The sequence below is a fragment of the Quercus lobata genome, chromosome 4 (assembly GCF_001633185.2).
Source record: "Quercus lobata isolate SW786 chromosome 4, ValleyOak3.0 Primary Assembly, whole genome shotgun sequence".
Classification (NCBI taxonomy): domain Eukaryota; kingdom Viridiplantae; phylum Streptophyta; class Magnoliopsida; order Fagales; family Fagaceae; genus Quercus; species Quercus lobata.
Window position 1 is genome coordinate 54354961 of NC_044907.1, and position 27408 is coordinate 54382368.

Below are 27408 nucleotides of genomic sequence, written 5' to 3' on the forward strand. Positions count from 1 at the left end.
TTTTACTATGCTGATTATGAGTCATGTCATTTTCATCCCATTGTATGTCTCATTGACATATATCTGTCTTTAGGATGTTTTCTATCTCTGCTGCTTTAATACTCCCCTGCATTCTCCCTGTTGTTCTTGTGTTTTCTCTTTTAGGCTTGTTCATCCATGTGGCTGATTTAAGTAGCATAAGGTTTAAGTGTTTAAGTTCATCTGTGTGGTTGCATTTTTTTTGTTGTTAATGACATAGTACTGATTAGTTCTGCACATGCATTGCTCTATGTTGTTGTGGCCTCTTCTGATTGTTCACAGAATGCACCTTCATCCCCAAAGAATAAAACACCTGCAAAGAAGGCAGATAAGAGGATGAAAATGGACCCTAACTTGTTCAGGTCTGTTTCCCACTTTGAGAGATACAAGGATTTCTTCTTAAAAGCAGGAATTATTCAAGAAAGGTTTGTGGATTTGGAGGATTTAAGGAACACTTTTATCCCCAGCTATTTTGAAGGGAGAGGATGGGAAAAGCTTCTGAGTGATCTCCCTGTAGTGTGTGAACCCCTGATTAGGGAATTTTATTCAAATGCTGTGATAAGGGAGGATGATCTAAGCTGCTGGGTTAGAGGTAAAGAGTTCACTTTGGATGCACATGACATTGATGATGTGCTAGGTCTTGAAGGATTAGAAGATCAGGAGTTTGTTAATTACAAAGATAGGTTTGTGTCTATTGAAACTGTTCAACAGAGGATAGGTGGACAGAGAGAAGGGAAATGTCTGAATACCATAGCTTTTCCAGTGGACATGAGGTGTCTAACTATAATCATGATGTTTAACCTATATCCTATAAGGAAGTTGACTACAATCAACTGTGCAAGAGCAATTTTTCTGATGGATCTCAAAGAAAAGTCATTCATTGACATCAGTTCCCACATATATGACACTATTGTGGATGAGACTAGAACCACTTCTAGGCCAAAACTGATCTTCCCTAGTTTGCTGATAAGGATCTTTAGAAAGAAGGGTGTTCCAATCCCTCGAGACATCAGTCCCATGTCCACACCTTCTGCAATTAACAAGCTTACTTTCAAAAGGATAAGTGTTCGGCTTCCAGGTGAAGAAGATGAAGGTGATGAAGGAAAGGGTGTCCCAATGGAGATTGAGGCAGAGGCAGCAGGGCATGCATCAATCTCAACACCCAGGAGGACTGGCAAAAGGACTAGAGCATCAACTTCTTCAGATACACCTCCAGATGCATTTCAAGTCATTCTGGAACAACTTGATGGAATTAGAGGGGTCCAGACCGAGCACTCTGAGAGAATGAGAGCCATACAGGACCAGATAGACATTATGTCTGCAAAACTTGACAGCTTCACCACCCAGCATGGACAGTGACCCTTTTCTCCATTCCGGTCAAAAAGGGGGAGAATTTTGTTGATTGAAAAGCTGAAAAGCAGAAAAGCAGAAAAGCAGCTCTTAAGGGGGAGTAATATGTTGAGGGGGAGCAGTTAAAATCAGACATTGTCTTATCTGTGGTTATATTTTGTTTGTGAACTTTTAGTGTTTATATGGGTTTGATACACTGTGGTTTTGGTGTATTCTTGTTTCTAACTCATAACTTACAATCTTGGTTTAATCTTTTATATATATTGTTGATTTTTTTCAGGATATTTTGTGTTTGTACCCATGTGCTTATGTAAGCTTTTAGGGTTAATGTTTTTATGCATAGTCTGTAGGCTTTATGGTTTGTACCTTGCTTAATGCAGCCTTTTATGCTATGTTGAAATCAGTACTTCTATCTAAATGTCTTGCATTTTGATTTATGTACTGTCACTCTTGTGCCCTTGTAGGATTGTTCCTAGATGCATATACTTTGTGTATTATGCATTGGTTGAGTATTGAGCATACAAGTATCTTGCCTTGTTCTTGTTAAGTTGTATGTTCAAGTGTTCATTCCAAGTGTGAATGAGCACTGTGATCACTACCTTGTGGTGATTACTTGGTTGATCAAGCCTTGATTTGAATCTTCACTTCATCTTTGCTTGATCACCTTAAGCTTGTTTCATATGCATTTCATGTTTTTCTGCATACAATGATCATAGTGTATTGTTGTATTTCAGGAGTTTCATGTTCTTATGATTCAAGTGCTTCACAGCTTCTAGAGTTAGGTGTGAGTGAGTTTTGTTCAACTATTCCCAACTCACATGTTAAGTCTAGAGTCTGTTTTACGGTTTTGTCACGGAATAGCCAAAGAGAGAGATTGTAAGGTTGAATTTAATCAACCATTTTATTGACTTTATTCCGTGCCAAATTTGCTTGTATTTCAGCATTTAGTAACCCTGTATTTAGGTGGGCTTGTTGTAAGGGTAGTGAGTGAGATAGAGTGAAGTTTGCTCAAGAGTGTGCAAGAAAACAGAGACTCGCGGCTTGGCCTCGTGGGTGACTCGTGGCTGCAAGCCGCCAGACGCAGCACACGTGCCAAGCATGCCAGAAGGTGAACAGTCATGCTAGCTGGAGCACTACAGGACAAAACAGGACAACTGGTCATACGGTTATCTCGCAACTAGATCTCGCGACTCAGTCAAGTCACGAGGTCAAGCTGCGAGCCACCCCTATTTTGTAAATCCTGACGTTTTACATTCCTCTCTTACTCCAGTATAAATACCCCTTTTACCCACAAATGAAAGAGAGCTTCCAGAGAGAATTTTGAGAGAGAAACCCTAAAGAAAAACAAGATTGATTCACCCACAATCTATACATTAGAGTCTCTTCAAATTCCTCAACTCTCTTCCTTTCCATTGTCAAATCCTTGAGAGGCATTTTACCAAACCTTGTTCTCACCATATTCATCACTGTGAGAGGGTTGTTTGGATTTCTAGGAAGCAGTTAGGAAGGAACCAACCTACATTGGTTGATGCTATGGTCTAGTAGTGGAATCCGGGAAGTTAGAAAAGAAAAAGGTTCGGCGCAACCTCATTGGAGCAAGAAGCTTGGAGGGCTTAGGTGCCCTAGGTAGATTAGGCTTGGAGGGTCTATTGCTGTCCATGTATCCCAACTACATTTTCTAGTGGATTGTTTACCGCTTGGAGGGCGGCGGAGAGGTTTTACGCCGAGGGCTTCGGTTTCCTCTTCAATAACACATCGCGTGTTGTCTTTGTGTTTGCATCTTCCTTCTCTTTTATCTTTGCCTTTTATTATCTGCTGTGGGTTGTGATTTTAATTTGGCTTAGATAGTTTTTCCAATTCCATATTATAGCTTATGTTAATTTTCCGCACACTTGTTGTTTGACATAATACTTGAATTAGTTAAGTTGTAATTTGGGGGTCTAAACGTTCAAGGGTGTTTATACACATATCTGAACTTTCATTTGTTGTTTGTATTGTTTGTTAAAAGCTTTCCCTAACTGTCATAATGTGTTCCATCCAAACAACAGTGTACGCACCCCTTTCAACAATTTTGTGGTGGTAGTAACCATGGATCACCGGTCTTCATTAGAGTCGGGTACCTAGTGGCGAACTTACAACCTCATAGCCCAAAGTCACTGGATCATTTCCTGTTGACTGTAATGGATAAACCATGTAGTTTGGACTAACGCAATGTTCATTACATTACAAGTTAGGAGGTGTAACGTCCTAGCTATGAGAAATAATGAAACAACAAACCCACCTTACACTGTAATGACGTAGAACCTATCCTTAGGTTGGTCCTGGTTAAAATTGTATTGCATGTTATGTGTGTTTGTGTTGATTGATTGATGGATGTGGATGGGGTCTTAGCTTTGATTAACCTAACCAAGCTTGTCATTTGGGGAGAATTTGGTCAAGATCTAAAGGAATGCACAGACTCGAGGTAGGAATGACCTTCTTTATAGGATGTGAGTACCCTATGGAAGAAGAGGTTAAGAATATAGCTTGCAGCAATGCTGCACCTGCGCCATTGCAGGATGAAGAGATGACATTGAGAATCCAACAAGCTGATAAATTTCATGCCTTTTTTGAAGGGATGGTCCTTAGGCCATTGGCTAGAAGAAAGGCAGCTTAGGCTCTAACTCAAGTGGTAGAAAGGAGCTAGGGAATAGCTGGCTCCGAGGGAAGCGTATTGTAGGTGGCATATCAAGAGATTAGGGAATTAGTGACCTTCTCTGCCAAAGACTTAGCCAACAGGGTCGTGGATGGCAAGAGGCCCTTGTATGTCACTGCTTTTCTAGGAGCTTCCCAAATTAAAAGGGCCTTAGTAGATAATGGTGCCTCCACCAACATTCTACCTCTCTCGACATTGGATGCTTTAGGCATTCCAAGAGAAAGAATCATTTGACAGCCACTTCAAGTAGCAGGGATAGGATCGTTACAGCAGTGCACTTTGGGACATGTATCCTTAGATTTGACGGTGGAACCCATTAGGGCACACACTCTTATGCATGTAATGGATGGTGATACTTAGAGCACACAAAGCAGTGGCTTACACGTATCATCAGTGTGTGAATGTTATCTAGAGAGGTAGGCCTGTGACCATTGAGGCCGTTAGGATGCCTTATGACAGGGTAGAGCTCCACCATGCAGAGGTAACTTTGTATCAAGAGTTTGAACCTTAAGGAGAGAAAAAGATCCTTTCCTTTCAATGCCACTGTTTTAGAACAGGAGGAAGAAGATGATGGAGAGGTTATAGAGCCTGAGAGACCTCCTAAGATTAGAAGGACCACTAAGCCTGATGGCAGGGTGGTCTATGAATTTTGACGGTTAGGGGAAGGGGGTTGGGAGGATGGCAGGCCTAACCCTTTTAGACTTACTCAATAGCCAAGAGGGAAATGCATGGTTGAAGAACCTGTGAAGAAAGCCCTAAATGCATGAATGATGTTGTGAAGAACGTCCAAGAAAAGCTCGTTGAATGGTTAAGATAAGTAAAGGCTTACCTGAAAGAGAAAGGAGAAAGCTAATAACTCTGTTGAAAGAGTATAAAGACGACTTTGCGTAGGACTATGAAGAGATGCTCGAATTTGATCCAAAGCTGGTCACACATAGGTTGAATGTTGATCCTAAGCAAAGCCTGTGAAGCAGTTAGCAAGGAAATACCACTTAGATGTTGAGGAAAAGATCAAAGCTGAGGTGAGCAAGCTTTTGAATGCAAAGTTCATAGAAGAAATCAATTGTCCTGAATGGTTAGCCAACATAGTTCCTGTAAAAAAGAATGATAGACAGACAGATAAGGATTTGTGTAGATTTCAGAGATCTTAATCGAGCTTATCCTAATGATGGGTTGCCACTCCCCAATGTCAACATTCTGGTAGATGCAGCTACTGGACATAAATGCTTCTCCTTTATGGATGGCTATAATGGTTACAATCAGATATTTATGGAACTAGCAAATGCCCAGAAAACTGCCTTTAGGATGCCTTATAGGAATTACTACTGCAAAATGATGCCTTTTGGATTGAAGAATGCTGGTGCTACCTACCAGAGGACCATGACTTTGATCTTTGGTGATATGTTGCATAAGCAAGGGGAGGAATATGTTGATGACTTGGTCATAAAGGCAAAAAACCCTGTTGAACATTTATTGCATTTGAGACAAGTGTTTGAGAGATGCAGAGAGTATAACCTGAGAATGAACCCTTTGAAATACGCCTCTGGGGTATCCTTAGGAAGATTTTTGGAATTCCTTGTTCATCAGAGAGGGATTAACCTGGATCCCACTAAATAGCTGCGCTTACCCCACCAACACCTTTGAAAGAATTAAGAAGCTTCATGGGAATAGTGTCCTACCTGAGAAGGTTCATCTTAGGATTAGCAGAGATCTTAGAACCTTTGGTTGAGCAAACCAAGAAGGGAGTAGCCTTTGTATGGTATGACCAATGTGAGAAAGCATTCATAAAAATACAAGTGATTTTGGCAGATCCTCATTCCATAGTTTCCCCATCACTTGGTAAGCCTCTTTTATTGTACATAGTCAATACGGAGCTATCACTGTGGGCTTTACCATCTTAGGAAAAATGAGGCATGGATAAACCTATATATTACATTAGTAGGCTTATGAAAGGACTAGAGCTAACGTACTCCACAGTTGAAAAGGCATGTCTATCCTTGTCATTTGCTGCGTCAAAGTTCAATCATTACTTTCTAGCGCATCACATACAATTGGTGACCAAGAGTAATTCTGTGAAATATCTTTTAACTAGTCCTCAATTGTCGGGGAGAATGGCTCAATGGGCCATCTTGATATCATGCCATGATATCGATTGCATAAGACTATTTGCCATTAAGGGACAAGTAGTGGTTGATCTACTAGCTAATTTCCTAAGGACTAGTGATTTCTTACTTCCCCAACAGGTCGTTTTGGTGACAAAAGTGCAAAAATGGTTTATGCGCTTTGATGGATCATCCACATCTTAAAGGGGGTCCCAATAGGAGTAGTGCTGAAGTCACCAGGGGAAGAACACACGTTTGCCTATAAACTGCGTTTCCCTTGCTCAAACAATGAAGTAGAATATGAAGCCCTAGTCACGGGATTAAAGGCTGCCAAAAGACTTGGCATAAGGAAGTTAAAGGTATTTGGGGTTTCCGAATTAGTCATTAAGCAAGTTGAGGGAGCCTATGAGGTGAAGAATCCTAGCTTGGCTGCTTATAGGACCACGGTACAAGAACTCATGAAACACTTCACCACCATAGAATGCAAGGTGGTTAACCAGAATAAGAATAAGTTGGCTAATTCACTAGCCACCCTAGCTACCAAATCTGTATTGAAGAAGGAGAAGATGATACTTCAGAAAGAGAAGCAGCCTGGCCTGATCAAAGGCCGGTTATGCCTCCCTATAGATTGATGAAAACCTTTATTAAAGGTAATGGTCTAGGGTAAGGACATTGGGATGAGTTTGCCATCAAATATGAAAGATTTCCTCAAGATCAATGGGAACTTGTTTTTTAGAGGAGTAGAAGGATTGCTAATGAAGTGTGTTTCAAGGCAAGAAAGGCTGACACAGTTGCATATGTTACACCATGATGTTTGTGGGGTAAACCTTGATGTCGGCCTACATAGAAGATTACAGAGGCTAGGGGTCTTTTAGCCAGAGATGGCCAATGATGCCAAGGGAGAGCAGAGAGACTGCAAGACTTGTTCTATCATACCCCCATGATAGGCCATAAACTGAATGACCCCTTGTGATAGAAATTAATTAATTGATTAGCCAAGTTATTAATTAATCAATTTATCATGCAAACACGTGGTAACACAAACAAATCACCAATAAACTAATTATGTAGCGGAAAATAAATAACACGGTGATTTGTTTACGAATGGGGAAAACCTAATGGTAAAAACCCCACCGGGTGATTTTCAAGTCACCACTCCCGAAACTCCACTATTATCACAACAAGCGGTTACAAGTAAAGGAATCCCAAGTACCTTACCAACCTACAGTTGAACCCTTACCCCAATACTCAATTGGATTTATTCTATAGTGACAGTTCCCTTTTCAGATGCACGACTCCCAAGTATGTGACTAACCAATTGCGCGGATCCCAGTACGCGACTTCAATCACCAACAAAGAAGGTTGTTGGTTGCAAAGTTTTTCAGTTCATCCACATGATGAAGATCAAGAAGATACTTGGTCACAAAACCCTACGGTGCACATTCACAACAACTTCTTCAAGAGAAAGAGATAAACTAGGGCAAGAACTTCATCTCCGGTCGCAATTTGCTTGAACAGAGTTTGCTCAATGCTTGTGCAACTTGTGAACTGTTTGACGACCCTTAAAAAAATATTTTTATATATCTAGGGTTAGGAGAAAAGAAGGCCTAAAGACATATTCACGGATCCTAAGAAAATCATATCAGAATTCTGAAATCCTTAAACCTCGACAGATAGAAGGTGTCGAGCAACTGTCAAGCAGCTGTCGAGCACACCAAACTTTGAACAGATTTCTTAAGCTCGATAGATACAACTGTCGAGCTTTAATGAACTTGCACTATGAACTTGTTTTCTTGGACAGACTTGAAGGCTTCAACACTTGATCTTGAAACATGGTTTCTTGAAGTATTTAAACACATCCTAAATCTACCCAAATATAAGTAAAGTGCGTTTTGTCAAAGGATAAGCCAATTACATAAAATCATGACATATGTTCTTAACATGTGAAACACATATGTCCTAACACCCCAGATCAAGTAGAAGTGCTGAATAGTGAAGTACAAGAAGAAGATTGGTAGGATTCGTACTTGAGATACCTTTTAGAGGGTGTACTACCTGCTTATCGGTTATAAAGGGAGAAGCTAAAGAAGTATGCAACAAGATTCGAGATGGTGGATGGGAAGTTGTTCAAAAGAATCTCCCCAAGGAAATGGCTTGTGTGCATTCCTAGCAAAGAGGTGAAGGACATTCTTTCGGATTTTCACGAGGGAAAGCCAGCAGGACACCCTGGTGGCAAAAAGTTATGGTAAATAGCCAAGGATACTATTGGCCTACCATGCAAAGAGATGCCTAGGATTTCACTAAGAAGTGTTAGAATGTTAAAGGCGAGGGGATGGGATACTTGTTAGGATTAGTGCCCTAAAATCCTATTGTATGCTATGTATGACATTATGTTCTACGTAATAAACTTGTTTTATTATTATCTAAAATAATGGTAGCATGAATATTTGGACATTATCATATAATCCTTGAGATGCATAGTATGTGATTTACGTGATTTGGCTATAAAAGATATAAATTACAAATTTTTTGTAAACTCAAAATCTTAGTTCGCAGTTTGTGATAAAATTGGGCATTTCATCCGCAAAGACTATATAACATGCCAATTAAGATGATTTGTCTTGATCATAGAAGTGAAGACTTCTAGTTGATATGTTAATATGTTAATATGTTTAAGTGTATGCCATATTGAACTAGATCTCTGTGAGATTTATTATTCTATTAACGATTGTCAAATTAATAATAAATCTCATGACTTTCATTTACATAAACTCTCAATCCTGAGGGAATAGTGAACCCGGTCATAAAATGTAAGTTGTTTTAATATATCAGGAGTGAGATCTAGACAAACGGTCAAAACCTTAGTATGTTGGGCAATCACACGTAATGTTGAAGGAACACATATTCTCAAGATGAAATTCATAGTCTCTTTATAGAGATATAAAATATTCCTTTGAGATAGATTTAATGGGTTGCTTGCTCACTCCCAAGTGCAGGAGATCGTAGCAATATAATTCTCGAAGTACCGAGGTCGAACCACAAGGAGCAGGGTAAATTCAAAGACAATATAATTAAATAACAATTTGGGTGAAGAAGAAAAATATTTTTGCTTGGTGATTGTTAACAAGAATAATAATAAAAACTGATTTAATCAATAATGTAAATACTAGGGAATCGGGGTGTTTCCCTATATCGATATGAAATTCTTTGTGATCTAAGAAAATGTCTATTTCATAATTGATTGTTCTTATACAATTAAAAACTTATGATTCGGTTGAACTGAGACAATTCAAGAATGCATGATAACCTCGATTGATAATGCGGTTAGAAAAGTTTTCAGAAAAACCCATTCACTTTAAATCCTGATTTCTATTTGAAACTATTAGAAATTCATCTAAACAATAAGAAAAACGTGATTGAATTTATTGAAAGCATGGAAGAACTAATACATCAAAAGAAATCTAATTGAACAATCAAATATATCATTGATAAAATGCTAGAAAGAATCACATTAAATATTCATACCGTATAAGAAGAAACACAACCCCTATTAAGGGCCATTTGTGAGAATCCAGGTGGAAAGAAAGAAAGCCCAATAACAAGGGTAACAAAGAATTGACAAAGCAGACAGTAAAACCATTAAGCTCAAGCGGCAGAAATAATGGATCACAAGTCCAAGAAATAAACAAATGGCTCTTGAAGAGGCAAGTGGGCTCAAAGAAGCCCGGAAAGAGAGAAATAACATCCCATGGGCAGTGTATGAGGTAGAAAAGCGAGAAAGGGCCGTTGTAGGCCCAAAGTAATGTAAACTAAGAAAGTAAGGGGTTTATGGTAGGCCCATAAACTCCAAGGATGAGAATAAGGTTATTGGGCCAAGGAAGCCCAATGAAGTTAGTAAAAAGCCCATGGGAATGTAGAATTAGCAAAAGGGCCGAGGAAGCCCAAAGAAAGCAAACGGGCTGAGGATGCCCAAAGGAAAGCCAAAAGGGACATAGGAGCCCATAAATAAAAGCAAACCAGTGGCCATGCCAAGCCACAAAGAGAAGGAATAAATGACTGGCCTAAAAGAGGCCTAGTAGGATTAAGTTATTACAGCAGAAATAATAGAATGACATTGCAAGAAATAAATGAAACCAAGGAATGGGCCAAAGAAATGTAAGACCCATTATCAAATAAAGCCCAGCTCCTAAGAGGAGCGGGAAAACAAAAAGCAGCCCACATAAGAGGTCAAAAAACACGGACAACGAGCCTCCAAACCACGGCAGATGAATGGCCAGCAGGCAAGTTTTGGACACATATGGAACGAAGGCACGTACAAGGCCCAAGCACCACCAGCCTATACCCAGCCAATACAGAGCATGGTGAGGTCGGGGGGGTCAGAGGATTAGAGGGCATGGTTTGGTGGTGGGGAGAGGGGAAAAATCTATTTTTATGGTTCTGGCTCAGGCTTTTTCAGGGAGGTGTCTTGTTAGGATGGCTTACTACCCAAAAGAGGCAAGCTGAGTTGGAACCATTAGGTGCATGCCATGAGGGATAGGAAGAGAGAAATAACCTAGACCGTAGTAGGAAAGGGTGCCACGGCAGACTAGTAAACAAAATACTCTTGCTTGTCTGGCGATGGGAGGGCGACACACAGACGGAACAGTGATGGTCGGCCAGTACACCCAGATCAGACAAAGGGAGTTAAGGGTTAAAACAGTAAAATAGGGTCACGACAGGCACTATAAAAGGAGGGTCTTGCCGTGAACAGAAAGAGAGGAACAACGGAAACTTTGACTAAGAAATAGAAAACTTAAAAGAAATAGCAAAGAAAACGAAGTGAGAAGAAAGAAAGAAATAGTGAGAATTAGAAAGGTAGGCATGCACCGGTAGATTGGTCCCTTCTCTCCCGCATGAAATCCGGCCCTCTGTAAGAAAACTCGAGATTATCTACTCAGAAAACCACTCAGACCCGTTTCCCTCAAGGCGGTTAACCTCTACGGTAGGACTCTTTCCTAAGAGATTGATTGCTTTGAGGAGGAACGTTCTCCCCTTTGTGGTTTTGCTCCTGCGGATTGGATTTCCGGTTGATTTCCTCTAATATTCTGACTAACCTATGCTTATTAACATTTGATGTCCTCTATTATGCCTTTTTTCTCTTCCGTAAAAAAGAAAACAAATAGTATTGTTGTTGTAATTGATTCTAAGGGCTATTTGGTCAATTCCCGATTAAAGTGGCTAGATATTTTCTGTTTATTTTATTATTATTATGTCTGTCTGCCACGATTTGTCTAAAACAGTTTTGCCTGCCGTGAACACGTCCCTGGCAGATTTGGCCTAGTTTGCGCACAAGCCGGACCAACTTAAGCTGAAGCTGGGCCGGTCCTGACTCTCTTATCCAGAAAACTTGGGCTTAGTGCAGCAGGAGGCAGCCCAACACCACTAGCACAGCCCACCCCCTTACGACCCCTAGCCCTAGCAAAGAGTTTAGGCTGCTATTAGAGAAAGGAAAATACAAGGTTTTCTCTCCAAAATTCGTTCTCCACAGCCTCCCTTCAAAACCCTAATGTCTAAGTGTTCAAAGAAAATAAAACATTTACTATTTTAATTTCCGTCCAGGTTTACAGCAGTAACTTGTGAGTTAATTTCGGCCTTCAAAAATTGTGAATTTCGGAAAACTCAAAACTGGAAAGTTGTAGATATTTAAGTCATGGTTCTAACTCATCTGGCTTTGTGTCAATTGGATTTTTGAGGAGAGAGATACATCCAAAATACTGATCAGTGCTCAAATCAGATTTTTCCTTTTCAGATTCTGCTTCTTTGATTTCTTTCCTTATTTGAAGCTTCCAATCATGGTAGACGATCCAGGCACTCCAGCTGCACCTCCTTAGACATTTGAGCATGGTCCTTCAGCTCCACTTTAATGCTAGTTTGGCCTCCATTCGCTCACAAATTCCTGTAAACTCATCTTTCTCACATAATTTCCTGAAAGTAGAAAATTACACACAATGAATAGCATTTTATTCAAGAAATTATGTAAAGATAAATAATAGGAACTAATGCAAATCATGGCTTAATTATACAAATTAAGCATAATAATAAGGAGATAACGAAATATATAACAAGTATACATTTTAAGGCTTTATCATGGGTTTGATTATTTAGAGTGTTAGGTCTAACCACTTTAGTAAAAAGTTACTAAATTTTATATTTTATGAAATTAGATTTCATAAAATATATATGAATAACTTAAAGAATTAAACCGGGTACTCAGAGATCGAGAGGTAGTGATTTTCAAAGTGATAGTTACACATTATGACTTTGTATTACTATGAATATTTTCATGAAAGGGTTAAATGTTTAATAAAGTCTTGGGGATATAATTTATTAATAAGGCCTAGAATGCAATTATATTTATATAGTGGTATTAAATATAATTAATGGTAACTTTAGGCTAGTCAAAAGTTGATAGATAAGTTCAAAGCCCATTGGAGCTAGAGCGTTATTTGCCCTTTTTGGTCCCACTCCAAGCCACACACTAAAACCTAATTGGGCTGGCCCAAAAGGTTAACCTAATTATATAGTTAGTTATTTATTTAATAAGAGTTATTAAATAAAGTAACGGCCAAGTGCATAAATATACATATGATTAAAAAGAGAAACATTCAGAGTTTTTCCTCTAAACACTTGGTTATTCTCTTGAACAAGTACGTATAGAACTAATTAAGAGATCACACATCTTGGGCAAATTGTGGAATTGGAGTGAAAATTGAAAGTCTTCGCAAGTTCAATCTTCATTTTTTTTTATTTAAAAAATTTCGTTGCATCAAGTTACGTCTTCTTGTTCTTTGTTTCTAAAATTCAGGTGTTTCATGTTATCTCACATGAATAAAGTAGACCCATTTATATTCAGTTGAGTATTTTTGTATGAGATACAAAACTGTACTTTCCATGTGTTTTCACAACAAATGGTATCAGAGCAGTCTTCAATCTCATGTTTGTATAACGTGTTGAGTGAGTTTTAGAATCAAAGAGAACTGTTTTCATGGTTTTTGGAAATTTTGCAGTAATTTTTCTGCATAGTTTAGTTTTAGAACTATTGTTTGATGAAATTGATATTGATGTTATGATGTTGTTTAAGTTTGATTTTAACCATGCCGTATTGAACTTTAAGACTATAGCATCAATGAAATTCAATTTTGATCTCAATCTCATTCTAATATGATCAAGGAACTGTGTTTTGTTCAAGTGAAACGTCAAAAATGGTTACCAGAAAAATTTGAAAAAATTCAGTTTCAAGAGTCTCGATCGATTGAGAATTCCTTTTGATTGATCGAACAGGAATCGAGAATTGATCAAGTCATCCAGAGACTTCATGATGAATTTCTTCAATTTTTCGATCAATCGAGAATTCCTTTTGATCGATTGGACGTTCCTTTCGATCGATCAAATAGGAATTGAGAATCGATTGAGTCATCCAGAGACTTCGAAATGGATTTATTAAATATTTCAATTGATTGAGAAATACCTTTGACCAATTGAACAAATTGTTTTTGAAATTTCACTAAGCGTTGAAGCATTGATGAAGTGCAAAGCAATGTGTGATGAGATTACACATGTTTTCTAAATAAAAACCTTTCTTTTAAAATTTCTAGTGGGAGAGAGATTTAAGGGTTGACTCTCACGGCCTCCATTACCAATTCATAGTAGTGTGAAGTAGGCACCTTGTCTTGGCCTCGAGCCTTGTATTCCATTTGGAGGGTGTTTATTTTATAGTACTACAAGATTGAACTTCCAGGTTTATAGTGGTGTGAGTAAACACCTCGTCTTGGCCTTGAGCCTTGCATTCCATGCTGAGGGTGTCTTGTATCATGGTACTACTAGATTAAAATTTTGTTGGTAGATGAAATGTGACTACACATGACTCTAGGTAATGGTGTACACTAGACTAAATATTATAGTATTCTCTATGCTGAGTTCTTACTATTATTATTTAATGGCTATATGAATGATGACATATTATTAGTGTTTGGTAAGAGTTATCAAGACAACACTAGTAATGAAAGATATTTTCAATCAATTAGGTTAGTAACGAGGTGCTTGATTCCAATTAAGTTAGCAAAATCATCAAATTGATAAGCTATTATCACATATGGGACAAATATCTTGCACCATTATATTGGCAATATATTGAACATAATTGATTAAAAGGTTATAGATAAGAGGTGTGTCACTAGCCACTTTCCTTGTAGGTTTGTATCATGAGAATTTAACCAAACCAACACAATTCTGATGCAAAGAACTCTGATTCAAACAGAGTCAAAAACACAAAATGCAATTAAACTAGACAAAGCTTTTTGTGCCATAGGAGTTAGACTTGTGAAAAAATATCAAATACTTAGGCCCATCTATTGGAAATTAATTTATAATATATAATCCTATGCATAAAAAAAAAAGGTTTAATAGTAAACCAACGTATCATATTTTTCTTATGAAATTTTGTGTATCTGTCGTTTTCTTTCACCAACTTCAAACATGAAATTGTTGTTGATGAGGCCTTTGCAAACAACCTTGTAGAAACACCAATCCCAAAGATTAAACCAAGCAACCAAACCCCATTAGCAGTAGCCATATCTCTCTCAGGCAATTAATCAAACAGCTTTATGGCATACTCAAATGCAACAACTAGTGAAAGGCACATGAAGATAATAAAAAACCAAGAATTTCATAGAGACCCAACCCAAAAATTAAACCAAAACAAGAATTTCTACTTTAAAAAAAAAAAAAAGTTCTTAGAAGATTTAAATAGCAATACGTAAGAAGGAAAAATAAATTAAAAAAAAAAAAAGACATACCCAGGCTTTACTGGAACCACCGCGGCAGAACCACCAAGGCGTCGCCGGGACAAGGATGGTGAGATAGCGGGGAGAAGCTCTGCACGGTGTGGATTCTCTCTCTTTCTCTCTCTCTCTGTTGGCCCTGGTTCTCCTCTCTTCTGTCCACTGGGTTTTGGATGTTTGGGTTATTTTAGGTTTGTATTTAAAAGTCATGTGAGTTACATGTGCTTATCTTGTTAGTGTTTTAACGTGTGGCTAACTGAAGTATTGATTTGGTAGTTGTGAATAGTTTAAGGAGTAAATTGGCCAATAAAAAAGTTGAGGGGATCTTTTGGCCTGTAGTTGAAAGTTTAGGGGGGGTATGAGCATTTTTCCCTGACAAAGCTTTTAAATAATATTTTTACGTGCTAATTACAAAATTCCTAGGAACTGAAGAAGTACTTTAATACCTATTTAAAAGAATAAGGTGGATATTCAAATAATTGATGATTTTTGTTATCCCTTTGGAGTCAAATACTGCACATTTGGATTGCACTGAAAAGGAAAGTGGACGCGCGTCTGCATTTTTTGTGTGGATCTTGTGCATTGTTCACGGGACCTGCAAGTACTTTTTTCAGAAAAAACAACTTTAAAACTAGGTTCCATGGTACTATTCACACATTTAAAAAATTATTTTGCTATAGTGTTTTCAATTTTCAGTTTTCAGCAATAAGCGATATCCAAACAGACTTTAGATGCTCAAGATATTAAATTCAAAATAAAAAGGACTAGAAAGGAAAGCTTTTGTTTGTAAATTTAGTTCATTAGTGTTAGCAATATAACTATAAGATCAAGAGAAATTAATGAGAAAGGATAGAAATTATACCCTTGACGCTTGAAATGGAATGAAAGATTCTTTTTTTTTGGGGGGGGGGGGGGTTCTGGGCTGCTTGGGAGAGTTTCATGATGGTTTTTGGCTCTGATTTATGAGTGGGAGGACCTGTGTTCTAATAGAATGGGCTATAACTACCAGGGTAAGACAAACCCTAGGAAACTAGGTCTGTGCGCGGGGTCATTTGTAGCACAGTCTTTATGCCCCAAGTTTTGCACTTTTTCCTACACAAATTTCATCCAACTTTTCTATTTTTGAGGTTCTTAGAGTATTCTCATTGGCTCTTCTATAAAAAATGTCATTTTGACACATCAAAAGCCTACTTTATTATTTTACCACATCATTTTATAATATCACATTCATCAAATGTTTTATTCTTCAATTCTATACATCAAAATAATATTTTCAACACATTAAAATAATATATTAATCCCTCCCATCATCATCATCATCATCATCAACAACAACAACAACAACAACAACAACAACAAACAACGGCACAACCAGCACCGCCACCAACAACCACTGCTGTAACAACATCGAAAATCATCACTAGCACAAACCCACATCCACCAACACCACCTTATTTAAAAAAAAAAAAAAAAAAAAAAAAAAAAAACCCAACCACCAAAATCAACCCACAATCGCCGCCACCCACCAACATTAGCCCGTCACAACCCATGAAAATCAACCCACAATCACCAAAACAAAAAACAAAAACAATAAACCCACCATGGACCCATCGCATCCCACACACCCACCCACTGCCGTCGCCAACCCACCTACTACCCATCCATAGGCTGGCCCTCCCACCACCAAATTCGCACATCAAAACCCACCACCACCGATTTGCCCATCACTAGCCGACCCACTCACCATTGAATTCGCCCATCACAACCCACCACCACTGATCCACCCATCACCATCTCAACCCACCCACTGCCGAATCGGGTATCAAGTCATTACCCAAAAAAAAAAAAAAACCACAACAATAGAGATCGACATCAGGTCGAGGAGGTGGCGCAGCAAGGCTCAGAGGAAGAGAGAAAAGCAAGGAGAGTGAGAAGAAAAAAGAGTGATTGAAGTGGGTTGGAGACGTTTGATGTCTAAGACTCTGAGGTAGAATGAGAAAGAAGAGAAAAGAAGAAAGTGATGAGAGAGGAGAGAGAAAAGAGAATAAAAAAATATTAAACACTTACGCTCTCATATTTGAGAGCATACTATTCACTCATGCCAAATATTTTGGCATTTACAACACCTGATGAGAGTGGGTTTTTGATGTTTGGTGTGTCAAATGCCAAATATTTGGCATTTGACACACCTGATGAGAATGCTCTTACTTTGTACACTTTCAACTCGTTATAGAGGTCTTTCCGATCTTTGTTTTTTGCATTCTTGTTATTGTCAAGAAGATTGTGCAGTGTACTTTTTTTTTTTTTTTTTTTTTTTTGATATAAAAGATAGAACTTATAAACAGTGTACTTTCTAAAGGTCTCGACTTTATGAAGTTTGGTGCATTGTACAAAATTTTATTTGGTCTAAAAGTAGGTGGTTCAAATGGGAAAAAATCTTAAAGTTCATTTTTGTTCATTTCATACGAGCAAATATCTAAGAGTGTTTGATATTATTGTTTAAATAACAATTATCAATGTTTAAATAACATTACACGTATTTTCATATATTTTTTCACCCACATATATTTCTAAAATATAACGACGTTATTAGAAATCTCTTATCAAATGGGCTGCTAACAATTCTGAGATGATTGCGAGACTTTATTTTCGAGGATGATAATCACTTTAAAATTAGTGAAAACAAAATACAGTATTGATAGTAGAAACAACTTTATAATTAATACCGGTAATAACAATGATTGCAACCAATTTGGTATCTTGTAATTGTTCTCAACTTCAAATGCATTTCCTCTCGTAATTTCAGCCCAAAAGTGTTCCTTAGTGACCTTTAATGAGTTGATAATAAGATAGTGAGCTAAAATTATCTAAAACTTTAGAGGGGTTAAATTGCAATTTAGTATTTTTACTACTAACTTTAAATAAGATGGTGAAGTGGGACTCACTTTTCTAACCTCAAATCTTGCTTCGCCGTTCTTGGGACTCTCCTCTCAAATCTTGGGAGGTGCAATCTCACCCGAATTGAGAAAAGGGTTTGGGGCTAGATGTGGGCTAGTTTGTGATTTTAAGCATGGGTAATGTCATAATTTTATTATGTACAATGGAGAATGGGAAATGTTAACAAGTGCTCTTAGGATATTGGTTAACAATCCATTTTAGGAAAGTTTTGATATTACTTTTATGGGGAACGAAAAAAGCTGTTAAAACATTAATTGTTTTTTTTTTTTTTTTTTTTTTTTTCATAAAAACTTTTTTTTAACTAGATTGTTAACCAATGTCCTAAGGGCACTCATTAACATGACCCATGGAAAATTTATATTTTTAAGGTCATTAATTAATTTCTGGTGACTGTTAAATTTAATAGCCAATCTGAAATTAGGGAAAATTTTGTAATTTTTTTTTTAATTCGGGTGGTGATTGCAATTTCTAATAGATTTGGGTGCAAATCTCTCAAACAATATAGCTATCATTACATAGTCACATTACATAATATAAGTCATTCTAGGGTTTTATGGGCTAAACTTTCAGTCTACTTCTATTTTTATGTGTTTATACCAGTTGCAAACCTATGAACAATCGTTGTAATCTATGAAGAAAAGGGATCAATTGATAAATCAAGACTTTGGAAAGTCTGGTATGAACAGGTTAGTGAAATCTATGAACAAAAAAAATTATTTTGAATCATTAGGTTGCATTGTAGAGATGTTCACAAAAATAGATAATTATTTTGCTAGCCTCCAATACATGTCTATGTTACTTCATGAAATGAACATTCAATGATACTTCATGAAATGAACATTCAATACATGTCTATGTTACTTCATTTGTGTACACAACAATTGGACTTCTCACATTATGGGTGCCATCTGACCACATGATTGATGCAGATACCCTTATTTTGATTGGCAATCCTTTCCCAGACACTGTCACAACTAAAGAATTCTTCTCACCAGATGACCTGAAAGAGAGGGCGCTAGGTTTCACACTTACATTTATATGAGAAACTGTAATGACTTTTGCCTTGTATGTTGAGCCAACAGGGTCAACATTTGTTACAGTTCTGGAAAATTCGTCGGTGAAACTTTTGCCAGACTCAATAAGAGCTTGCATTGATGGGTAATTGAGATCCTTTTGAGATACTTTAACATCCTTGCTACAGGTACCAAAAAAACTAAGGGCAGGTTTGGTACACTGTAATGATTATTATATAGGAATAAGAATTAGTATTACAAGGAATATATTAAGTTGGAATGTAATTAGTATTACTATTCATTAGTTTGGTGACCATTTAGGAATAGAATTCTGAATATGCATTCATAATTTAGTAGAGTATAAAAAGAATGTGTAATTAAATCATTTTTAAGTCAAATTTTCTAAAATACACTTATTTTACGGTGTTCAAAATAGAGCTAATAATTAACAAGAAGGAAAATTTATTTTCTTTTCTTTTGAAGATGTGGCAACTAATGCCTTTTTAGGAAATTTTTTTAAAAATTTATTACATAAGGGGAAGGAATAGATATTCAGTACTTTTGATAAGGAATAGTTATTCCTTATTTTGAAGAATAGCTATTCATAAGGAATAACTATTCATTATAACAAAAACATAACCAAACAATCGAATAGTTATGTCATAGGAATATTTATTACATTAAAGTATCTATTACAGTTTACCAAACACGTCCTAATGTTAATGCGACAAAGCAATTTTATGTAGTCTTCTTTCAAGGCTTCATAAACCAAACCAAGCTCTATTGCTTTCATTGGATTGATACGTCCAACACCAAAAGTGAATTCACCTTTCTTCATATACATTTGTGGCATTCATTGGCCAAGCTGTCAAAACACAAAAACAAACCTAGTTAGAACCTTAAGATTGGAAAAGAAATGATACGGTTGAAGACGCAACCAACGATATACCAGTGTGTTGGGAAATTACCTCAAATTCCAATTGTGACTTGGAAAGTCAATCAGGTTTCCTAGTTGAAAAAGGAAAAATTAATTTGGGTTTTCTTGTTGTAGAAGGAAAAACTATTCATTGGTGTGGAAGGAAGTCTATTCCTTATTAAAGAGGTAATGTATTCCTAGTTCAAGAGGGAATAGATTCCTTATTAAAAAGGTAATGTATTCATAATCCAAGAGGGAATACTAAAAGAGTCTTATAAATAGACAATGCTACAAAGAATTTGATGGGAGAGGGAAAATAAAGCGTGAAACCAAGAGAGAGAAAAGGGATTTTCGCTTGGGAGGAATGCAAGAGGAAGGAGAGAGTAAGGTACTGTTGCCTTTGAGAAGGCACAAAGAGAGTACGTGCAAAAGCAAAGAAAGATGAAGCTGCACAAGAAAGAAAAAGAAGAGAGAGTAGTCAAGAGGGAGCCACTTAGAGAAAAAGAAGACAGCTAAGAGAGAGCAATGCGTGGAGAAGAAAATAAAAATGAGAGAGTAAAGTATTGTCGCATTTGAAAGAGATAATTAGTGTGTGTGAGAGAGCAAAGAGAAACAAGAGAGATTTTTCTTTAGCTGTGAGATATACACAATAATTATTGTAATTGATTTGATAATAATGACATTATTCGGAGTTTGTCTCGTGGTTTTTTCCCTTCAAGGAGAGAGGGTTTTCCATGTAAATATTTGTGTTTTTTGTGTGATTATTATTTTGGATTGCTAATATTTGTGATAATATTATTTGGGACCTAACAAGTAGTATCAGAGCTAAGGTTATAGTAGAAACGATGGCCAGAGAAGTAAGCAAGGCTTCAGGAATTGAAAAGTTTGATGGAATAGACTTTGGATATTGGAGGATGTAGGTTGAAGATTATCTCTATGGGAAGAAGTTGCATCTGCCTCTTTTGGGGAAGAAACCTGATACTATGAATGATGAAGAATGGAACCTCCTTGATAGACAGCTATTGGGAGTTATTCGATCAATTCTAGGAAGATCAGTTGTGCACAATGCTACAAAAGAAAATACCAATAGTGGTATTAGAGCTTGGTTGATTTGGTGGATGACTCTTTGTGTGAATTAAGATGGAAGAGAAGGGATTGCTTTGATTAAGGTGGAGCTATTCTAAGAGGAAAAGATGTTTACTTGATTAAGGTAGGAGTTATCCTAAGAGGAAAGAAGATAGTTAAGGACAATTGATAGAATTTGAGTCAAGGTAGAGATTGTTGGGAAATTGCCTCAAATTCCAATTGTGACTTGGAAAGTCAATTAGGTTTCCTAGTTGAAGAAGAAAAATTAATTTGGGTTTTCTTGTTTTAGAAGGAAAGACTATTCCTTGGTGTGGAAGGAAGTTTATTCCTTATTTAAGTGGTAATGTATTCCTAGTCTAAGAGGGAATAAATTCCTTGTTAAAAAGGTAATGTATTCCTAGTCTAAGAGGGAATAACCAAAGAGTTTTATAAATAGACAATGCTACAAAGAATTTGATGGCTTTTGGCCTAAGGGTCCTCCCTATGAGGAGAGGGAAAATAGAGCATAAAACCAAGAGAGAGAAATGGGATTTTTGCTTGGGAGGAATGCAAGAGAAAAGAGAGAGTAAGGTAGGCCTTCGAGAAGACACAAAGAGAGTATGTGCAAAAGCAAATAAAGATGAAGCTGCACAAGAAAGAAAAAGAAGAGAGAGCAGTCAAGAGGGAGTTGCTTAGAGAAAAAGAAGACAACCAAGAGAGAGTTGTGCATGAAGAAGAAAATAAAAATGAGAGAGTAAAGTGTTGCCGCATTTGAAAGAGATAATTAGTGTGTGTGTGTGAGAGTAAAGAGAAATAAGAAAGATTTTTCTTTAGCCATGAGGCATATACAAAAATTATTGTAATTGATTTGTAATAGTGACATTATTCGGAATTTGTCCCATGGCTTTTCCTTTTAAGGAAAAAAGATTTTCCATGTAAATATTTGTCTTTTGTGTGTGATTATTATTTTGGATTGCTAATATTTGTGATAATATTATTTGAGACCCAACACAATGGTCATGGGAGCAGATTTAATAGCTGACAGAGACCAATCAGGGTGAAACGTTTTGAGACAAGCCATGGAGGTTCTAGACAATATATTGTATTTCAAAGACCTCTTTTTCCCAAGGATTCCAGAAGGTGAAGAAACAGGGTAATATGCAGCTGTAATATCTATTCCTGGAGCAGTTATATCTGGCTGCAATGTTTATCAAATATATGTAGGCATTAGAGAAGTGATAGCTAAGCAGGGTGAACCACAGAGAGAGGAAGATATGCAGGTGATTGATCCCTAACCTTCAAAATATCTGCTGCAATGTAGTTTGGTCCACGTGAAGAGAAGGAAGCTACTATAGGAGCAGTTGTATCTTCAATAACTTCACTTTTAGTATACTTCCTTGTGGATTTCTGAAAACACCACCTTGGAAATTAATACCTAATTCATGTTTTTTTTCCCCAAACCAAGAACTAAGCCATTAATCAGCATAATACAATTTTAATAAATTTGAGCAATAGTGAAATTTCATATCTAAATCATTCGTTAACAGGATGGTATTAGAAGACAACAGATGAGAAAAATATTAGAATGCTTAATTTGTAGAATTTAAGAAAGACTGAACCACGTTATAATTTTCGGTTGTTTAAGAAGATGCAGGTAAAGGAACTACAAGAGAAAGATCGGTTCTTCCTCCTATAATTATCGTGATTTCCCCAAGGGCGCCAGCTATAAAAGGTTGTCTTTCCATTAATTGGGTCATCACACAACAATTTTTCCTTTCACCAAATCGCTATCCAAACAACCTTCAATGCAATCCCTGATAATGAACATGACATGCACAGTTTTAGCTTTTATTTCTTTTACAAGAACTTGAAGTTAAGTGGTCTTTTTCCTGAACTCTGTTTGGAGACACAATATCCTCTAGCTTTTTTAAATAAAAGATGGAACTTTTATTCCACTATAAATTGTATAACAATATTACAAAGCAATCAAATGCCGTAAATAAACCAGCTAATTAATACAGCCAAAGTGAACCAATCTAACATCATAAGACAGCCGCGTACACCTCTGCATGTTGCTCAGTTGTGGCATGCAATCCCGTCTCGCCACCATTGGCAAAAAAATCAAAACCAATAGCCATTATCAAGCGAAAAAGAAAATTCCGCGCAGCGGTAAGCCCCTCCCCCTCACAGATCGACTGCCAATAAATCCCAACCAATGGAAGCTCGACAACTTAAACAACCCCAAGATGCAACTCTATCTAACAAAAAAGAGCGAGCTTTCTAACTGAATTGCAATCTTATTTGTCAAATCAGAAAAATAAGAAAGCATACAAATAATGATTACAATGCTCTGTTATATATACTATCACCTTAGTGGGATAAGAAAACAGAATTATAACTAACTAACAGAAAACTTAACTACCAATAAGAAAGCTACGTGTGGTCCTATTTACAAACTGTGGGGGCCTTTCTACGTTGATGGGCTTAGACCCGTTCTGCTACACACAGGCCTGTGGATTGAGCGATCAGGGAGTTGAGATTGGCCTATTATCCCAACGGGACTACACAGCAGGCTAGCTTGTGTGCCAGCTAGGTATTCTCAATGCTCAAATAAGACAGAAAATGCTACGGTGGATTGGGTGTCTCAGCAAACACAGTGGATAGCACTGTGGCAGAATAACTGATGCAGCGACACAACAGCAAAACAAACATTATAGAAAATATGGTAAAAGGCGCTACAGCAGAGCAACTAATACAACAAATATAATAAAAGGTGCTACAGCAAAACAACAAATACAGCAAATATGATAAAAAGTGATACAGCAGAACAACTGGTACAGTAAATATAATAGAAGGTGCTATGGCAGAGTAGCTAACAGCGTAAGACACTACAGCAGGACATATATCAATAAAAGTGCTAAACAAGTTAAAAGGAACCACGATAGGAAAGTGACAATGACTCTAGGCAAATAAGATAATGTGAGTTTGCCGTCCCGGTCTTGGGTCGAAACTACCGACAATGAAAAGTCCAAGAAGGGATCCAAACTCTAACATGGACAACCTTGTTATAGGATGTTGCCATCAAAGTTTTTCATTCTAGAGAAAGGGCCTAAATGATTATGGGTTATGACTTGTAAAGTTCCAAAGAGTGGGCTTGTCAAGAGGAGGGGAAAAAAACGATCTATTGATGCATGCCCCTACCACTAAAAAAGAAAAGACGTCCATTTGGGAGGGCAGTGAATAAGGCTTTTAAGCCTGAAGAATAAGATTCTTTCAAATATACAGAAGTAGTCAATGAAGTCCGACGGCAAGGGGTGTTGTCTGGTATAGAACCAAAACAAGGGCGGAGGGAGTTGTTTTCCAGTAGCAGCTTTTTTTTTCCTGGCTGAGTAGTTTCTCAAATCCCGAGAAGGGTGGTGGATGGGAATAGATAAGTAAGCATGCGAGTACATTGTTTCAGACGCCGAATACGTTAAATCACCCATCGAAGACGCATAAGAATAATCCGATGAATCATACATAGCATAGGGATGAATCATTCCTAAGAACCAGAGTCTAGGGCTGCTCTTTCCCAATCCGAACCAGTGGAATAGGCCTCTTCTGGTCCGGGTCGGAAGGCTTCCTTCCAGTGGTTGCTCCGGCTAGAGATATAGTCGTAGAGACAAGGCTTCTATCATCCTGGAGTCCTTTTTCAAGGATTCCACCATTCCTCGTGATCAATACACATGGCTAGACATAGCACAAAGCCTCGGTCAAGAGGTCCGCTCCGGGGATATAGTAACTCGAGATGACCTCAGTCTGCTGCTAGACCAGTTGCAAAATCCGAGTAGTGCATTATTTCTGAAAGCCCTTACGCTAGTAATGTCATAAGTGGCAGGATAGGGGGGTAAAACGAGGGTAAAATTGCTTAAATCAAAAGAGAAAGAGAAAGAGAAAGATAGGGCTAAATAGCGACAGTGATTCTTTGAGCCGGTCTGGATTTCCAACGCCTCGGGAAACTGGTCGAGATAGATGACAACACCTTTTTCCTCTCTTCCTTACCGGAGGGCAATCTTCTCTTATGGCCTTCACCTCCCACCCGGCCTGGAAATAGAACCCAGCACCCTTCCGATCCATTCATTTCTGCAAGCAGGAGGGATCTAGAGCAAAGCCCCCCTTCTATTGCATAACCTAAAAAAGCTATATAAGCAAAGTACCAAAGTGGCTGCCTATATTCTCGGTCAAAAGAGGAAGGATGCCATTCCGTTTACATTAGAAATAGGTACCATCTTGCTTAAGAAACCAGTCCCTATCAGTCATGGACACAACCAAACCACTTCCATTTGTATATGTAGGGTCATCTAAGCAGACAAAGAAGTCCGGTCGTAAAGTAAAGGCTAGTTATGTCGCTCTAACCACGATTCAGACTAAGAAGCTGTATCAGCTAACATGAATTTCCCAACGAGCCGGGTTGCTTCAACGTCTGGTTTTTCATCCTGTAGCTCACAGTTTTCTAATAGTAACGGGCCATACTGATGATATGGATTCGAGAAAGCGAGAAGAATAAGTAACCATAGTGGCATGCACCATAGGGCTATAGAGATGATAATTTGAAATAGATAGTATAAAAGTCTCCATCTCACCACTTTCTTCTGGCTTGATACCTCTAGGTTCTTGCTGTTGTATTTTCTCTCTTCTCTCTTTCTTTTTACCACTTTCTTTCTCTTAGTCCTTTTACTATTAGTTTCTTGTTATTCTCTCCCCGTGGGTTCCTCCTCCTTCATCAATGGCTACCTCTTCCTTTTATAGTGAGTTGATTCAATGAGATTTCTCTCTTTTGTCCCTAAGGCTTCACCAACTGCTTTTTGTTTCTTGTGGGCATCCCTTATGCCCACTAACCTGTTGGTTGCCTGGCCACTACCTTTGCTTAGAGTGTGCTTGCTGCACCACTCTCGGTTCCAAGACAAAACTCTACCTTGTTTTGTTTCTCCCCTCACCTTTCCTACCTTACCCGAATGGATCAAGGCTTGAGTTCCTCTCTCTACCTAACCCTATGGCATGCATCAAGTGGTCCTAGCCCTTTGCTCACCTCTTTTAGGTGAAATGTCATCCCAGCAAGGCATTCCCCCCCCCCCTCCAGCAAAACCATACCCTTTAAGTCCTTTGTTTGAGGGCCAACCTCTCCTGTATTGGCTGGGTACGAGTGGGTGTACTCCAACCCTTATGTGTGTGTTCCTTTATCCTCTGCATTTGTCTTCTTTTACTCCCATGCCATTTTTGTCGTTCTTGCTATGTCTCATTCTACTATGTGTCTCTTGTGTTCATGCTTATCCTCCATAGCATGGAAGGCTTAGGCTCTTAGGCTTGTACTGTTTCCTCTTATTTCCCTATGAGCTTGGACATTGGCTTGGTAGAAGTCCCTGCACATCCAGTCCGTTAGGCTTTTGCTCTTGTCATTTCTCTTCCTGCTATACCCATGGACTTGCTGGCTTTCATTCTTTCCATGTTGGTCCATTGGGTTGTTTACCTCTTTTCTTGGGCTTCCATGGCCTATTTACTCTACGCTTACCTCTTGTTGTGCTTATGGGCTTGCTAGCTGTCATTCCTATCATGTTGGTCCATAGGGCTTTTTACTTCATTTCTTGGCCTTCCACGACTCATTTACTTTACTTTTACCCCTCGTTATGCCTATGAGCCTTCTGGCTATCATTCCTATTGTGTTGGCCCATAGGACTTTTTACCTCCTTTCTCCTTCATCCTTCCTCATTGTTGGGCCTTTTCTACCATAAGGCCTTTTGTCAAAAACGGGTATCAACATTCAGCCCCTTTAGCATGTGGATTGCTCTTGCAATTCACATGTGAATGCCTTTGTAGTTTTCTTTTGTGGGCTTTTTAAACAGTGGTCCCCACATTAATCACTTTTCTCCTATGAACAAGCTTGTCTTTTCGAATTTCCCATTTTATCAATTATTCTAAAACACTGCCTACACTTCATTTAATGAGTTACCTCTTTTGATGGCTGGCTCGTCGCTTCCCTTCCTAGTGTTTTTATTCGTTTCCACTTCTTCACATTGTCCTTTTCACAATACCTCTTCTTTGCTCACAACTCCTTTTTCTTCTTCCATGCTCCTCTTCGCTCTTTGCTTTTCACGTACTCCCACATTCATCACTCTTACCATTTAATCTCTTTTTCATGTTGCCTATGAAAGGTGAGAGTTCTTCCCGCCATAAGGGGAAAAAGGCTATTACTGATGAACCATCCATGGAGGCTAAAAAGGCAAAGAGGCTCTCCATTCCAAATCAGGCCATTCTAAGTAGAAGGAGGTGAGTCGCGATCCTCACAATGAGTGCCCTCCCATCATAGATTTGTGGTTTGATACCCATTCGCACTTTCCAGTGGTGTCTGGTGACTATTCGCCTCCTCTGTCAGACCCTGTTTGGCTATCCCTAAAACGGCGTATTTTTGACGTCTTTTAGGCTTCATTGTCTTCCT

General features: G+C 38.0%; 1 protein-coding gene across 1 annotated transcript; it reads right to left on the reverse strand.

Annotated features, from left to right (window-relative positions):
- Window positions 1-21930: 21930 nt before the first annotated feature.
- Window positions 21931-23074, reverse strand: LOC115985459 (subtilisin-like protease SBT4.7). The gene is made up of 3 exons (XM_031108394.1): window positions 23000-23074; window positions 22233-22343; window positions 21931-22134 (listed from the first exon to the last, which is right to left on the reverse strand). Exons 1-3 carry the CDS (start codon window positions 23072-23074, stop codon window positions 21931-21933), a joined length of 390 nt encoding a protein of 129 aa, XP_030964254.1.
- Between the last annotated feature and the right edge of the window lie 4334 nt (window positions 23075-27408).